We start from the raw sequence: 16,020 nt of genomic DNA on the forward strand, positions 1-16,020 counted from the left end.
CGAGTAAAGCAGGTACTCAACCCTCCCCAGGTCCACCTCTGGCTCAGGTTTCTGAGTTTTGGTTGCAGAGGTGATGTCACATTGACAGCTGGCATCACTGAGCTCAGTGGCTGTGTCGACAGACAGTAAGCTGCTGAGCTCAGCGATTGACTGAAGTGGTAACGTGCACACTGTCGACCTGACATCGCCAATGCAGCCGAAACACCAAAATCCAAGAACAGGGAGACAACACTGGACTCGAGGAGGGCAAGTAACTGCTCTGTTATTTTAGGCATGCAAGAGAGTTTTGAGCCCATTTTATTTGAAAGGCGTTAACCCTTTTATGACAATCCATGAGATTTGTAAGGTCTCATGGGTGTCAGCATGGCATTAAGAAACACTACTTGGTGTGACATCACTGTGCTGCCCTAAGCAGAAAATTTTTACAAATGACACTGGAGACATCAGAAACAAGTGTACAACTTATCGCAGGAAGGGAACAGCTCTGCATCATTGACTTCAAGCTATGTACCCCCTCTGCCCCCACCAATTACATCCTTGCTGAATTGTGAAGCTGGAAAACAAAGTGATTATTTCTGATGGATATTCAGGATTGAGAGTCCTCAGTGGTTAATACCATCTTTTCAGTTAGCCATTAAAAGGTAACAATTTGCAAGCTTTCGAGACTACTGGGGTCTCTTCATCAGGCATTGACTCAGGCATTGACAATGCCTGATGAAGAGACCTGAGTAGTCTCGAAAGCTTGCAATGTGTTACCATCTTTTCAGTTAGCCATTAAAAGGTATCAACCACTGATGACTCAAGTCTGAATATTTTTCTATCTACTGGCTAACACTGTGCAAAGATATACATCTTTCCTGATTACATTTTTCCAGTAGCTGTTTCTCTGTTAATCGCTGACCCCAGAAACCAGCATTTCACCTTGAGTAACAGAAGGCCTGCACACGGGCTACAAAAAACATGAAAAAGAGAAAGCCGTGCAACAATGGGACAAAAATATCAACGAAAAGGGGCACAGGCCAAGTTTGGTGCATAAGGGTACCGTTACACTTAGCGACGCACCAGCGATCGCGACAACGATATGACCTAGTAAGGATCATTGGTGCGTCGCTAAATGATCGCTAGTAAGCTGTCAAACAGTTAGATTTACCCAATGACGCAGCAACGATCCAGCGATCCGTATAACTACCTCGGCGGTCGTTGGGACCTTGTCACACAGCAGCGATTCTGATGACTCCTGCCTGCAGCCATGATTTCTAAGTCTCTAACGAGGTCGCTCACAAAATCGGTGATGCTTCAGCGATCTCACTATGTGAGACGGGGCCTTTAGACAGATGCATACCTTGAACAATAACAGTATGGTCCCTGCCTAGAAGGTCACATTACACAATATGGTGTGTAGTCTGGGACTCCTGGTCTTATCAGAGGTTCAATTATCATCCAAGAGAGGATTCTATGTTCACATTACAGACTATAACCAGATATAGATATAGATATAGATATATATATATATATATATATATATATATAAAAACTGAGAGCCCCAGGGGAACAACCAGCCGCAGAAGAGGCCCGGGAGCCAGCCGGGGAACAACCAGCCGCAGCAGAGGCCCGGGAACCAGCCGGGGAACAACCAGCCGCAGCAGAGGCCCGGGAACCAGCCGGGGAACAACCAGCCACAACAGAAGCCCGGGAGCCACCCGGGGAAAAACCAGCCGCAACAGAGGCCTGGGAGCCCCAGGGGAACAGCCAGCCACAACAGAAGCCCGGGAGCCACCTGGGAAAAAAAACCCAGACACAGTAGAGGCCTGGGAGCCACCCGGTGAACAACCAGCCACAGCAGAGGCCCGGGAGCCCACCAACATCTTATTAATAACCTATCCTTTGAATAAGTCATCAACGTGTGTGATTGGACAACCCCTTAAATACAATTGTTCTCACCCCATATGACACGTTGACAGCACATTACCGGGATAAATGGAGCAATGTGCTGCCGATAATGATCATTATGCTGGCATAAACAATTCGATTAGTTTGTTAATTGATCATGGGCTATGTGTTGACAAAGCATGTCACTCAAGTCTACTCCAGTTCAGTTTTTTTGTTTTTCTTCAGTATTTTTGTATTCAGTATAAATAGGGTGTGGCCTCCTTTCTACTGAACAGTGTAGTTCACTTATAGTCCCTCTCAAGCTGGGTGTCCGTTTGGGACCCAGAGACTCTCTGCCACTATTCACACTAGGTACTCCTTGCCGTGGTGGGACAACTTTATACATTTTTGATCAAAACAGTGTTTACCAAGTACCCCATGTTAATTTAATGCACTTGCTTTTTTACTTATTTATTTTCATTAGGGTATATACACGTTTTTTTCCTTTGGTTTTGCTTGCTTTTATGGCCAGTGTGAACATGCTTCTACATCATGCATGTCACTCAAGTCTACTCCAGTTTTTTTTGTTTTACATTACCGGGATAAATGGAGCAATGTGCTGCTGATAATTTTCATTATGCTGGCATAAACAATTCTATCAGTCTGTTCATTGATCATGGGCTATGTGTCGACAGAGGCAGATGACAGAGGAAAATAAAATGCTCTTTTCCCAATTATCGGCTCCTGTAAATGCTTGCAGTATAAAGCAACCTACATACCATTACAGTAATATCAGAAAACAGGTGTAGATTACACAGTGCACCATACAAGTGTTAAGATATACAGTGCTGTGCAAAAAGTTGTAGGCAGGTGTAGAAAAAAAATACACAAAGAATGCTTTAAAAAATAGAAGTATTAATTGCATTTTGTTAATTGGCAAAAAAAAAAAAATCCAAGTGAATGAACAAGAGAAAACTAAATCAACTCAATATCTGGTGTGATCACACTCAACCTTCGTAACAGCATCACTTCTTCTAGGTACACTTGTACAAAGCTAGAGATTTTGAAGAATAAGTCCGATGTAGAAGTATCCAATTATACCAAACCGATAATGATCATAATTTTAATATGTTGGTTCAAGCACAGTCACTAACTGAAACAAACCCCTGTGTAGGAGGCTTACCACTGGGTGTGGTACAGTCAAAACTGTGCTGAAAAGGTGAGGTTGTGGAAGACAGCTTCAGGTTACAGGTCATAAGACTTAGACAGGAAACAGTGCAGCAGATGAAAGACGCGTCATGCTTACTTCCATTGAAGTTCGGAAGAAGTCCAGCAGTTTCATCAGTTCAGAAATGGCAACAACCAGCAAGACCCAGCTATACCCATCTACTGTTTGGAGAAGTCTGGTCAAAAGTGGTCTTCAGGGGAGAATTGCCCACAAAAAGCCATATCTTCCAAATGAAACAAAAGGTTAAAGGCTCAACTACACATAAAAACAGAAGAATTTGGGTGCACAAAAATGGCAGCAAGTGCTGAGTGGCTGGAGTCAAAAGATCAAATATTTGGCTTGAACAGAAGGCTGTTTGTTCACTGAAGGTTTGGAAAGCACTCCCCAGTCCTGCCTCACTACTGAGCATGTCCATAAAGTGCAGCACAGATTCATCTCATCTACGACCCCACAGCACTGGTCACTACTGAGCATGTACATAAAGTGCAGCACAGATTCATCTCATCTACGACCCCACAGCCCTGGTCACTACTGAGCATGTACATAAAGTGCAGCACAGATTCATCTCATCTACGACCCCACAGCCCTGGTCACTACTGAGCATGTGCATAAAGTGCAGCACAGATTCATCTCATCTATGACTCCACAGCACTGGTCACTACTGAGCATGTACATAAAGTGAAGCACAGATTCATCTCATCTATGACTCCATAGCACTGGTCACTACTGAGCATGTACATAAAGTGCAGCACAGATTCATCTCATCTATGACCCCACAGCACTGGTCACTACCGAGCATGGACATAAAGTGCAGCACAGATTCATCTCAACTAAAAGCTGAGATCCTTAGCTCAGAAACAGAACATTTCATAATATTCCCAAATTATGAAAAACATTCACAGCACATCCTGCGCTGAACTACAGTGCATTATGTATTATATATTTTATGAGTTGAAGTAGACAGATGCCACCAAAACGGACACCGACTGACTGACTCCATAGCCCTGCATTTCAGCAAAAAGAAATTGCAAATCTGGTCAGGATTAATGGTGTCCTCAATACTGAGAAACACAGGCAGATACATATCTAAAGACCCCAAACATGCAGCCAGTATAATGAAGACATAGTGAGCTTAAAGGGAACCTGTCACCCCCTCCAGGCGATTTTAAGTAAAAGAGCCACTTTGTGCAGCACTAATGCTGCATTCTGTCAAGGTGGCTCTTTTATTTAGGGTACCTTCCACCGCAGAAATAATCTTTAAAACTGGTCAGACATACCTGATATTTGACAGGGGGGCAAGGTCTTCCCCCATCTGACCGAGACGCCTCACATCCGTCACTCATGTCTTCTTGCGTTGTTTGCTCCGCCTCTTCATTTTTCTTTTCAAATCCTGGCGCCTGCACTGTACTATATATTCTGGGGCATGCGCAGTGACCTCTGCCCGTCCTCTCTCGTGACTTCCTGGCCTTCCTATCGCGCCTGGGTGGACGCGCGGCCAGAGATCCCGCCCCGCAGTCGCTTATGATTTATTCACACTGCGGGGCTGGGAATCTTGGGCATGAGAGCTGCAGATAACTACTGCGCATGCCCAAGATTCCCAGCCCCACAGTGTGAATAAATCATAAGCGACTGCAGGGCGGGATCTCTGGCCGCGCATTAGGATGTCCAGGAAGTCATGAGAGAGGACATGCAGCGGTCACTGCGCATACCCCAGAATACATACTACAGCGCTGGTGCCAGGATTTGAAAAGAAAAATGAAGAGGCGGAGCAAACAACGCAAGAAGACATGAGTGACGGATGTGAGGCGTCTCGGTCAGATGGGGGAAGACCTTGCCCCCCTGTCAAATATCAGGTATGTCTGACCAATTTTTTTAAAAAAAGATTATTTCTGTGGTGGAAGGTACCCCAAATAAAAGAGCCACCTTGACAGAATGCAGCATTAGGGCTGCACAAGGTGGCTCTTTTACTTAAAATCACCTGGAGGGGGTGACAGGTTCACTTTAAAGAGAACCGGTCAGCAGTATTGTGCACAGTAACCTACGGACAGCGTCAGGCCATTATACTGATTAAAGTGAGATCTTGGTTGACGAAATCCATCTTGTAGTTGTTGTTTAATCTTTATTTTCAGTTTTGTGTTAATGATTTTCTCATGCCCTGGGGCAGCCTGTGGGGGGGGGGGGGGGGGGGGGGTCTTCATGCGGTGCTCTGATTAGGTATTCATAATGCAGCCTGCTGACAGGTCACTGATCCCTCACTGACCTGCCCCCTAGTTTACATAATGTTTATATACCGTAGTTAAGCCGAGATTTTCAGCCCATTTTTTGGGGCTGAAAGTCCCCCTCTCGGCTTATATTCGAGTCATATACACCAGGGAGTCGGAGGGGGAGGGGGGGGCAGCGGTGTCAGGTCATGCGCATATTCATGAGTTTAATGAGCGGTACCACGTGACCGCTGAAGGCAGGGAGGGAGATCACGGAGAAGCTAGGGGCTGCAGAGACCATGCCAGGACGGGTAAGTATAGCAATATTCACCTGTCCGGAGTCCATCGCCGCAGTCTGGCACGTCATCTGTCAGTGACGTTCAGACAGCAGAGGGCACGGTGACATGGTTAGTGCGCGCCGCGCCCCCTGCAGTCTGAACGTCACTGACAGATGATGTGCCAGACAGCAGCAAGCAGCGATGGACCGGGGGACAGGTGAATATCTCAGGTGCTGGCAGCGACACCGGCTCCTGGCCCCCAGCGACGGAGAGGTGAGTATGTCATTTTTTTTATTTTTAAATGCAGCAGCAGCAATGGCAGCACATGGGGGCATAATCTATGGAGTATCTTATGGGGGCAGCATAAGGTGGCATAATCTATGGAGCATCTTATGGAGGCAGCATATAGGGGCATAATCTATGGAGCATCTTATGGGAAAGTACATGGGGCATAATTATGGAGCAGCATATGGGGGCAGCATATGGTGGCATAATCTATGGAGCATCTTATGGAGGCAGCATATAGGGGCATAATCTATGGAGCATCGTATGGGAAAGCATATGGGGCATAATTATGGAGCAGCATATGGGGAATAATCTATGGAGCATCTTATGGGGGCAGCATATGGGGCATAATCTATGGAGCATCTTATGGGGCATAATCTATGGAGCATCTTATGGGGGCAGCATATGGGGGCATAATCTATGGAGCATCTTATGGGGGCAGCATATGGGGGCATAATCTATGGAGCATCTTATGGGGGCAGCATATGGGGGCACAATCTATGGGGCATAATCTATGGAGCATTTTATGGGGCCATAACCTTAATGGAGCAGCATATGGGGCATATTATTCTATGGAGCATCTTATGGGGCCCATCATGAACTGTATGGAGCATTATTTGGGGCTCCTGATTGAACGTGCATATAATTATTATAGTTGCGGTTATCCCGACATTTAAAAATAAATAAAAAATTGAAAATGTCGCCCACCACTCCTGTGCAAGAGCAGCTATCGGTGTATATAGGTGATCCAATCTACCTCTGTGCATGCGCCCGTGGCACCATCTTGCTTGAGAAAAAAAAACCTGTTCCTCCAAGATGGCGATGCCAGCACATGCGCAATTGCAGCTATCGGATCACCTCTATATACACCAATAGCTTCTACTGTGCAGGCGCCATTTTCAAATATCAGGTAATCTCAACCATAATTACGATATATGCACATTTCACATGCAATTGTGCTGCAGCGCAGGTGCCACGGCTGCAGAAGGTGTAAACTATGGAGCCAACCTGACACTGTGTGCAGGTTACTGAAAACAATTTTGCTGACAGGTTCCCTTTAAAGAAAAACAAGAAGTCCTGGAAGTGATATAACCTGTATATGGGGTGCGCTATAATATCTGAAGATATACATCGGAGTGCGCTATATTATGTGAACGAGACAATAAACAATATCAGGTGCACTATACTACGTAAAGGAGATAGCATAGTGCACCCCAATATTATGTCCTTCATATAGTATAGTGCACCTCGATATTATGACCTTAATGTTGTATACTCTGATATTACTTATCTCCTTCATATAGCGTAGTTCTTCCCAATATTATATATGTACTCGTATAGCTCTCCTTCACATAGAATAGTTCACTCCGATATTATATAATATATCCTTTATAAATAGTGCACCCCAATATTATATATTATTGCCCTCATATAGTGCACCCAGATATTATATATGCTCTCATTCACATAGTATTGTGCACCCCAATATTATATATATTTCTATATAAGTACTCTGAATTAGACTAGAATTGGACTGGAATTGACTGTAAGGTAACGTACTATAACACCACAACAATGTTTCACCTTTTTACTATCACCCCCATACTACTCTATTTCTCCCTAACTCCTGCAATCCCTCCACCCAGTAAGGAACTAGTCATTTCCCCCTCCATCCTTCCCAGCCATCTCACCTCTTCATCACAACTGTTCCTCCACATCCAATCCTTTTTCTCCAGACACACACGGCCACATCATGTCCTATCCTGCTCCCACCTTCTAATGCTCTGTCTACTACTCCTCATTGCTGGCGACGTATCCCCAAATCCTGGCACTCCTCAACACATTCCCACACTCATTTCTAACATCCTGCCATGATCCTCTACACTTTTTTGCAACCATGACAACCTCATACCTATTCTTCCAGCCCCCACTCCCCCGAACCCCCTACCTGGAGCACTATGGAACACACGCTCTGTCTGCAACAAGCTATCGTTTATCCATGACCTCTTTATCACCAACAAACTCTCCTTCCTTGCCATCACTGAAACCTGGCTCACTCCCTCTGACACAACCTCTCCAGCTGCGCTTTCCTATGGCGGATTCCATCTCTCTCACACCCCTCGCCCAGCAACAAACGTGGTGGAGGAGTTGGCTTGCTCCTCTCCGATACCTGCTCCTTTACCCCAATTCCTTTGCCACCCTCTGCTACTCTTCCCTCGTTCGAGGTGCACTCCGTCCGCATCTATTCCCCCTCCAACCGGCTGTCATCTACCGTCCCCCCCCAGAACTAGCCATCTCCACTTTTCTCGACCACTTCACCACCTGGCTACTCCATTTCCTCTCTGCTGACATCCCCACCATCATCATGGGCGACTTCAACATCCCCATTGACACTTCCACCCCAGCTGCCTCTAAACTTCTATCGGTCACGCCTTCCCTTGGCCTCACTCAATGGTCCTCTGCGGCCACTCACAAAGATGGTCACACGCTGGACCTTATCTTCACCCGTCTCTGTTCCCTCACTAATCTCAATAACTCACCCCTCCCCCTGTCTGACCACAACCTACTGACATTCTCTTCCCTCTCCTCTCCTACTGCGCAACCCCCGCTCCATAAACTTGCTCACCCTCGCAGGAATCTCAAACACCTCAATTTACAATCACTCTTTGAGTCCCTTCTCCCTCTTACAGACATAGCTTCCCTTCATGACACAGATGCTGCTGCCACTTTTTATAACACCACAATAACAGCAACACTTGATTTGGCTGACCCCCTCACGCAGAGCAAAACTCGTACAATCAACTGGCAACCCTGGCTGACCAGCCTGACCAAAGAACTGAGACGGGTTTCCAGGGCCGCTGAGCGGAAATGGAAGAGAACCCATTCTACTGAGCACTTCAGCGCATACAAGCAGTCCCTTGCCAGCTTTAAGTCCACGCTCTCTGCCGCTAAACAAACTTACTTCGCATCTCTCATCTCCTCCCTGTCTCACAACCCTAAACAACTCTTCAACACTTTCAATTCTCTACTCCGTTCCACAGCACCTCCTCCCCCTCCTCTCATTTCTGCTGAAGACTTTGCATCCTTTAAGCAGAAGATCGACAAGATCAGACAAAACTTTGGCCCACAGCCCCCAATGCCCCTCTTAGCCGCTCAGCCCTGTTCTGCAAAAGCCAGCTTCTCCACCATGACAGAAGATCAGCTCGCCACCCTTCTGTTAAGATCACACCTCACCACTTGTGCCCTCGACCCTCTCCCGTCTCACCTTATCCCTAACTTGGCCACAGTCTTCATCCCATCTCTAACAAACCTCTTCAACCTTTCACTTACAAATGGTGTCTTTCCCTCATCCTTCAAACATGCCTCAATCACACCCATCTTCAAAAAGCCCTCCCTTAACCCATCCTCTGTGTCCAACTATCGCTCGATATCTCTTCTTCCTTACGCCTCAAAACTACTGGAACAGCATGTATATCTTGAACTGTCCTCCCACCTCTCCTCCTGTTCCCTCTTTGACCGGTTACAATCTGGCTTCCGACCGCATCACTCAACTGAAACTGCCCTAAAGTCACTAACGACTTACTAACCGCCAAGAGCAAGCGACACTACTCTGTCCTTCTCCTGGATATGTCCTCTGCCCTCGACACCGTAGACCATTCCCTCCTGCTACAGACTCATCTCTTGGCATCACAGACTTGGCCCTATCCTGGATCTCATCATACCTAGCAGACCGAACATTTAGTGTCTCCCTCTCACACACCACCTCCTCACCTCGCCCCCTGTCTGTTGGTGTTCGTCAAGGCTCTGTCCTAGGACCCCTACTATTCTCCATCTACACCTTTGGCTTGGGACGGCTCATAGAAACCTACGGTTTGCAGTATCACCTCTATGCCGATGACACGCAGATCAACCTATCTGGAACCAACCTCGCCTCCTTACTGACTGAAATCCCACAATGTCTGTCTGGTATCTCAGCCTTCTTCTCTGCTCGCTTTCTCAAACTGAACATGGACAAAACAGAATTCATCATCCTTCCCCCATCTCACTCTACCCCTCCACCAGACCTATCCATCAATGTCAAAGTCTGCTTTCTTTCCCCAGTCCTGCACGCTCAGTGTCTTGGGGTGATCCTCAACTCTGCGCTCTCTTTCAAACCATATATCCAAGCCCTCGCCTCCTCCTGTCGCCTCAAACTCAAAAATATTTCCCGGATCCACTCATTCCTCAAACACGAAACCACAAAAACACTAGTGCATGCTCTTATCTCCCGCCTCGACTACTGCAACCTCCTACTCTTTGGCCTCCCCTCTAGCACTCTGGCTCCGCTCCAGTCCATCCTACACTCTGCTGCCCGACTAATCCACTTGTCTCCCCGCTATTCCCCAGCCTCCCCCCTATGCCAGGCCCTTCACTGGCTTCCTAATGCCTAGAGGCTCCAATTCAAAACCCTAACCATGACATACAAAGCCATCCACAACCTGTCTCCTCCACACATCTGTGACATGGTCTCTAGGTACCTACCCGCACGCAACCTTCGATCATCTCAAGATCTCCTTCCCCACTCATAACTTATCTCTTCTTCCCACAACCACATACAAGACTTCTCCCGTGCTTCCCCCATACTCTGGAACTCTGCCGCAACACATCAGACTCTCACCATCAACGGAAACCTTCAAGAAGAACCTGAAGACCCACCTGTTCCAACAAGCCTACAGCCTGCAATGATCCTCGGTCTACTGAACAACAGCATGACCTGCTCTACCCTCTCCTACTGTATCCTCACCCATGCCTGTAGACTGTGAGCCCTCCCGGCAGGTTCCCCTCTCCTTATGTACTTGTGTGTCCCTTGTCTTACACATGTTTATTATACTTGTCTATATTTCCCCTTTTCACATGTAAAGCGCCATGGAATAAATGGCGCTATATAAATGCATAATAATAATAATAATAATATTGGGGTGCACTATACTATGCGAAGGAAATATATATAGATATATACAGGTGCTTCTCACAAAATTAGATCATCAAAAAGTTAATTTACCGTATTTCAGTTCTTCAATACAGAAAGTGAAACTCATTATATAGAGTCATTATAAACAGAGTGATCTATTTCAAGTGTATTTCTGTTAATGTTGACGATTATGGCTTACAGCCAATGAAAACCCAAAAGTCATTATCTCAGTAAATTAGAATACTTTATAACACCAATTTGAAAAATAATTTTAAAATCCAAAATGTTGGCCTACTGAAATGTATGTTCAGTAAATGCACTCAATACTTGGTCGGGGCTCCTTTGGCATCAATTACTGTATCAATGTGGCGTGGCATGGAGGCGATCAGCCTGTGGCACTGCTGAGGGGTTATGGAAGCCCAGGTCGCTTTGATAGCAGCCTTCAGCTCATCTGCATTGTTGGGTCTGGTGTCTCATCTTCCTCTTGACAATACCCCATAGATTCTCTATGGGGTTAAGGTGAGGAGAGTTTGCTGGCCAATCAAGCACAGTGATACAGTTGTTTTTACACCAGGTATTGGTACTTTTGGCAGTGTGGACAGGGGCCAAGTCCTGCTGGAGAATGAAATTTCCATCTCCAAAAAGATTGTCAGCAGAGGGAAACATGAAGTGCTCTAGAATTTCCTGGTAGATGACTGTGCTGACTTTGGTCTTGATAAACCACAGTGGACCTACACCAGCAGATGACATGGCTCCCCAAACCATCACTGATTGTGGAAACTTCACACTAGACCTTGGAAATCAAGGTCCCAGAGTCTGGAGGAAGAGTGGAGAGACAGACAATTCAAGCTGCTTGAGGTCTAGTGTCAACCAATCAACGCTCAGTTTTCACTTCTCTGGTAAAGCGAAAGCTGCACTCATTGGTTGTTATGTGCAGCTCAGCCAGTTTTGCTATTAGGCAGTCTTTTATTATCTCCCTCAGTTTTTTATTATCTCCCACAATGGGTCGAAAGAAGCTTAAAATGGAAGAGAAATCCCGTGCCTTGACTCTGCTCGAGAAGGGGGTTTTCGGTGATTGCTGTAGCTAGAGATCTGGGAGTGTCAAGAGAAGCAATTTATCAACTGAAGCGGTCGGCGGCATCATTGCCTCCTGGGATGGTACCGCAGAGGAAGTCAGGCTCTGGCGCACCTAAGAAGACTTCACCAAGGACTGATAAGCTTCTGAGGCGTGAAGTGATGTCACATCCTTCTATAACTGCTGTTGAACTAAAAAACAAGTACCCTATGCTCCTCCAGAACATCGCAACTAGGACAATTCGTCACCGCCTGCAGAAGGACCTGGGTCTACCAAGTTGCCGTGCCGCAAAGAAGCCCCTGCTCACAGCAGCAATGAAGAAGAAAAGGCTTGCCTTGTGTAAGAAATATCAAGACTGGACATCTGAAGAGTGGAAGAAAGTGATGTTTCGTGATGAGAGCACTTTCAGGCTGGTCAGGGGAGGCTCAAAGGTTGTGCGTCGTCCGAGTACCGTGTCTCGGTATGACCCAAAATATACAGTTAAGGCTACTTTCACACATCAGTTTTTTGCGGTCAGGCAGGATCCGGCTATTTTTTGAAAAAACGGATCCGGCATAAATTTTGGAGAACTGTAGAAACGGATCCGTTTTTCTGCCGGATCCGTCTAGCAGGTTATATCTGTTCCTGGGGTCTGGCCAATTGGATCTGAGCATGCGCAGACTTAAAAAAACCGGATCCGGTGGCTGGATCCGTCTTTTTCTGGATCCGGCGCATTCCGGCGCCCATAGACTTTCAGTGTAGCAAAAAGCTGGAAGCGTCGGATCCGGCGCTTCCGGCTTTTTCGCCGGAGACAAAAAACGTTACAGTAGCCGTTTTTTCCAGACGCCGGAATGAGACAAGTTGCCGGATCCGGCAAAAAACGGATGAAACGCAATGCCATCCGGCACGATCCGGCGCTAATGCAAGTCAATGGGGAAAAACTGGATCCGGCATTGCATTTTGCCGGATCCGGTTTTACAAAAAAAAGCCGGATCGCGCCTGAAGGCAAAAAACTGATGTGTGAAAGAGGCCTAAGACTGTTAAACACCCTGACAGTGTGAAGGTGTGGGGTGCATTCAGTGGAAGCATGGGCAGGGCAGGTTTGTACTTCCTTCAAGAATGTAACTATGAAAGCAAGCAATTACATTACTGTTTTGGAAGAACACAAGCTTACTTTTTGGGTCATACATCAGTGTGATTACTTTATGCATGATGGAGCCCCTGTCCACAAAGCCAAGGCCGGGAGAAAGTTTCTCAGTGACCATAACATTAACATTTTAGAGTGGCCAGGTAATTCCCCTGACCTTAACCCCATAGAAAATGCCTGGAATTTAATGAAAAACAAGGTTCAAGAGACACAACCCAGCAACATCAACAATCTAAAGGAGGTGCTGAAGACACTGTGGGTAAACATGGACTCCACATACTTAGCCAGCCTTGCTGAATCCATGCCTAAACGACTGCAGATGGTGATAAAATGTAAGGGTGACTGACAAAATACTAATTATAATAAAATATCCACAATAAAACACTTGAATCCACTTGAATATTAAGATTTTGGGTTTCATTGAACTTGTAAAGCTTTTTTTTGCCGGCACTGTAGTATCGGGGTGCACTGTACTGTGTAGGGCATTTATATAACATCGGGATATTTGTATTGTCCCCTTATATATGGTTATTAGATCGCCCCTCAGTCGATAACGCAGCATTATCCGCAGGCTGTACGCCTCCTGGGACTTGTAGTTCTCTATGTAGTGTAGAGCTACAGGTGGTGTCATGTGTCTGTGAGCACGATGGGTCCTGACAGCCCCTGCTGCGCCTGACGCCCCCGCCCGGGCACCATGTCAGGGACCCCCCTCCGGGCACCGTCCCGCTCGCTCTCCCCTCCAGGTGCCCCGTCGGCGCAGGCCGGGCCTCACCGAGTGATTGACTCCCCACATGAAGACACTGACGAGCGGGTCGCTGGCCCGGAACACCTTCACTTTCTGCTGCACGAAGTGTTTCTTCTTGGTCTTCGTCTTGGCTGTCGTGGTTGGCAGAATGCTGACAGCTGCCGAGGAAGTAACGGGCACCGCGCTGGAAGACATGTCAGCACCACGGGCCCGCCAGCCGCCACGACCCCCGAGCCGCCTCCTCTTTTTCTTCTTCTGTCCCAAGCCGGTGGTCCCCCGCCCGCTGGGGCTGTTGGTTCTCTCCGCCCCTTGCAACTCACCTGAGCGCCGGACGCGCCTGCGCAGCAGCACCCTACCTCCACCCAGCCGGCTCATGGGTCACGTGACTGGACGCCAGGCGCGCCCTCGTCGCCATGGAGATTTTATTCCGAGAAGCTGGAATGTCATACAGCAGCAGCCATTTTGATTAGTGGCAGAGACAGGGAGGGTCACAGATAATGTGAGGTGTTCCCCGGGGATATGTCACTTAATGTCTACAATGATGTGTGCACATACGCTCACCCAACTCCTTCTGTCTCTTCTTGCTCCTGAATTATCCCACGCTGGCTGTGCTCATATATGCTGGATTTGTAGTCATATCATTGTTAAAGAAAGTATAAAAATCCTGCTAAATAACAATAAATGTCTGCTAGGTGAGGCACTCCGGGACCCTCGCCTTTGGGAGAATGGGGTCCCACAATTCTAATCTGATGCCAGCAGCTGCCTCTAAGACTTAAAGATAACCTGTCACATGAAAACCGCTATTTGCCAGCAGATATGGGGTTAATCTGCAGGTTAATAGCATTCTGGCCTTGCCCAGCACCTGCACTGATACCCTCTGCCAGGAAATTAACTTTATTCTCCCCAGTACCCGTTCAGCCATGGGGGCGGCACCGATGTGAGTTCAGCCATGGGGGCGGCACCGATGCGAGTTCAGCCATGGGGGCGGCACCGATGCGAGTTCAGCCATGGGGGCGGCACCGATGATAGTTCAGCCATGGGGGCGGCACCGATGATAGTTCAGCCATGGGGGCGGCACCGATGCGAGTTCAGCCATGGGGGCGGCACCGATGCGAGTTAAGCCATGGGGGCGGCACCGATGCGAGTTCAGCCATGGGGGCGGCACCGATGCGAGTTCAGCCATGGGGGCGGCACCGATGCGAGTTAAGCATGGGGGCGGCACCGATGCGAGTTCAGCCATGGGGGCGGCACCGATGCGAGTTCAGCCATGGGGGCGGCACCGATGATAGTTCAGCCATGGGGGCGGCATCGATGCGAGTTCAGCCATGGGGGCGGCACCGATGCGAGTTCAGCCATGGGGGCGGCACCGATGCGAGTTAAGCCATGGGGGCGGCACCGATGCGAGTTCAGCCATGGGGGCGGCACCGAAGCGAGTTCAGCCATGGGGGCGGCACCGATGCGAGTTCAGCCATGGGGGCGGCACCGATGCGAGTTCAGCCATGGGGGCGGCACCGATGAGAGTTCAGCCATGGGGGCGGCACCGATGATAGTTCAGCCATGGGGGCGGCACCGATGCGAGTTCAGCCATGGGGGCGGCACCGATGCGAGTTCAGCCATGGGGGCGGCACCGATGCGAGTTCAGCCATGGGGGCGGCACCGATGCGAGTTCAGCCATGGGGGCGGCACCGATGCGAGTTCAGCCATGGGGGCGGCACCGATGCGAGTTCAGCCATGGGGGCGGCACCGATGCGAGTTCAGCCATGGGGGCGGCACCGATGCGAGTTCAGCCATGGGGGTAGCACCGATGCGAGTTCAGCCATGGGGGTGGCATCAGCGCGGGTTCAGTCACTGCCCTGTGTATAGAGCGAGGCAGCTGTCACCAACCCCTGGCAATGAGCGACAGCAGCTCAGCATTCGGGACAGCTGTCAGTTAGTGCCGGGGGCCGGTGCCAGCTGCCGTGCTCTGTACACAGAGCGGTGACTAAACCTGCGCCGTTCTCACTGCCATTGCTAAGAGCCAAATGCCACCGGAGAGAGTTAATTCCCTTTTGGCAGCGGGGCCTAAATACGGGCGCCAGGCAGGTCTAGAAGAACACAATTAACCTGAAGAATAACCCCATATCTGCAGTGCATGTAAGAATAGGATCGCAGTCGCCAATGTAAGTCAACGGGTGCGAGAAAGAAAGTGGATGGCACACAGGCCATAGACAAGACTTAATGACTCTTATGAACCATGCAGTTACTGATGTCACCACTGCTCAG

The 16,020-nt window shown here is 48.3% G+C and overlaps 1 protein-coding gene across 2 annotated transcripts in view; it reads right to left on the reverse strand.

Moving 5' to 3' along the window:
• The window catches only part of PIP4K2C (phosphatidylinositol-5-phosphate 4-kinase type 2 gamma), a 97,306-nt gene extending 83,146 nt beyond the window's left edge, over positions 1–14,160 (reverse strand). The window contains exon 1 of one of the 2 annotated variants that reach the window (XM_073576813.1): positions 13,786–14,160. In XM_073576813.1, coding sequence (XP_073432914.1) covers positions 13,786–14,133 — 348 coding nt within the window. In that variant the 5' untranslated portion in view covers positions 14,134–14,160. Of the gene's footprint in view, positions 1–3,175; positions 3,295–13,785 lie in introns of those variants that run through there. The other variant, XM_073576814.1, reaches the window with a different exon arrangement.
• Positions 14,161–16,020: the final 1,860 nt, after the last annotated feature.

Source organism: Dendrobates tinctorius, unplaced genomic scaffold, assembly GCF_039654945.1.
Source record: "Dendrobates tinctorius isolate UK_male_01 unplaced genomic scaffold, ASM3965494v1 ptg000051l, whole genome shotgun sequence".
NCBI lineage: Eukaryota > Metazoa > Chordata > Amphibia > Anura > Dendrobatidae > Dendrobates > Dendrobates tinctorius.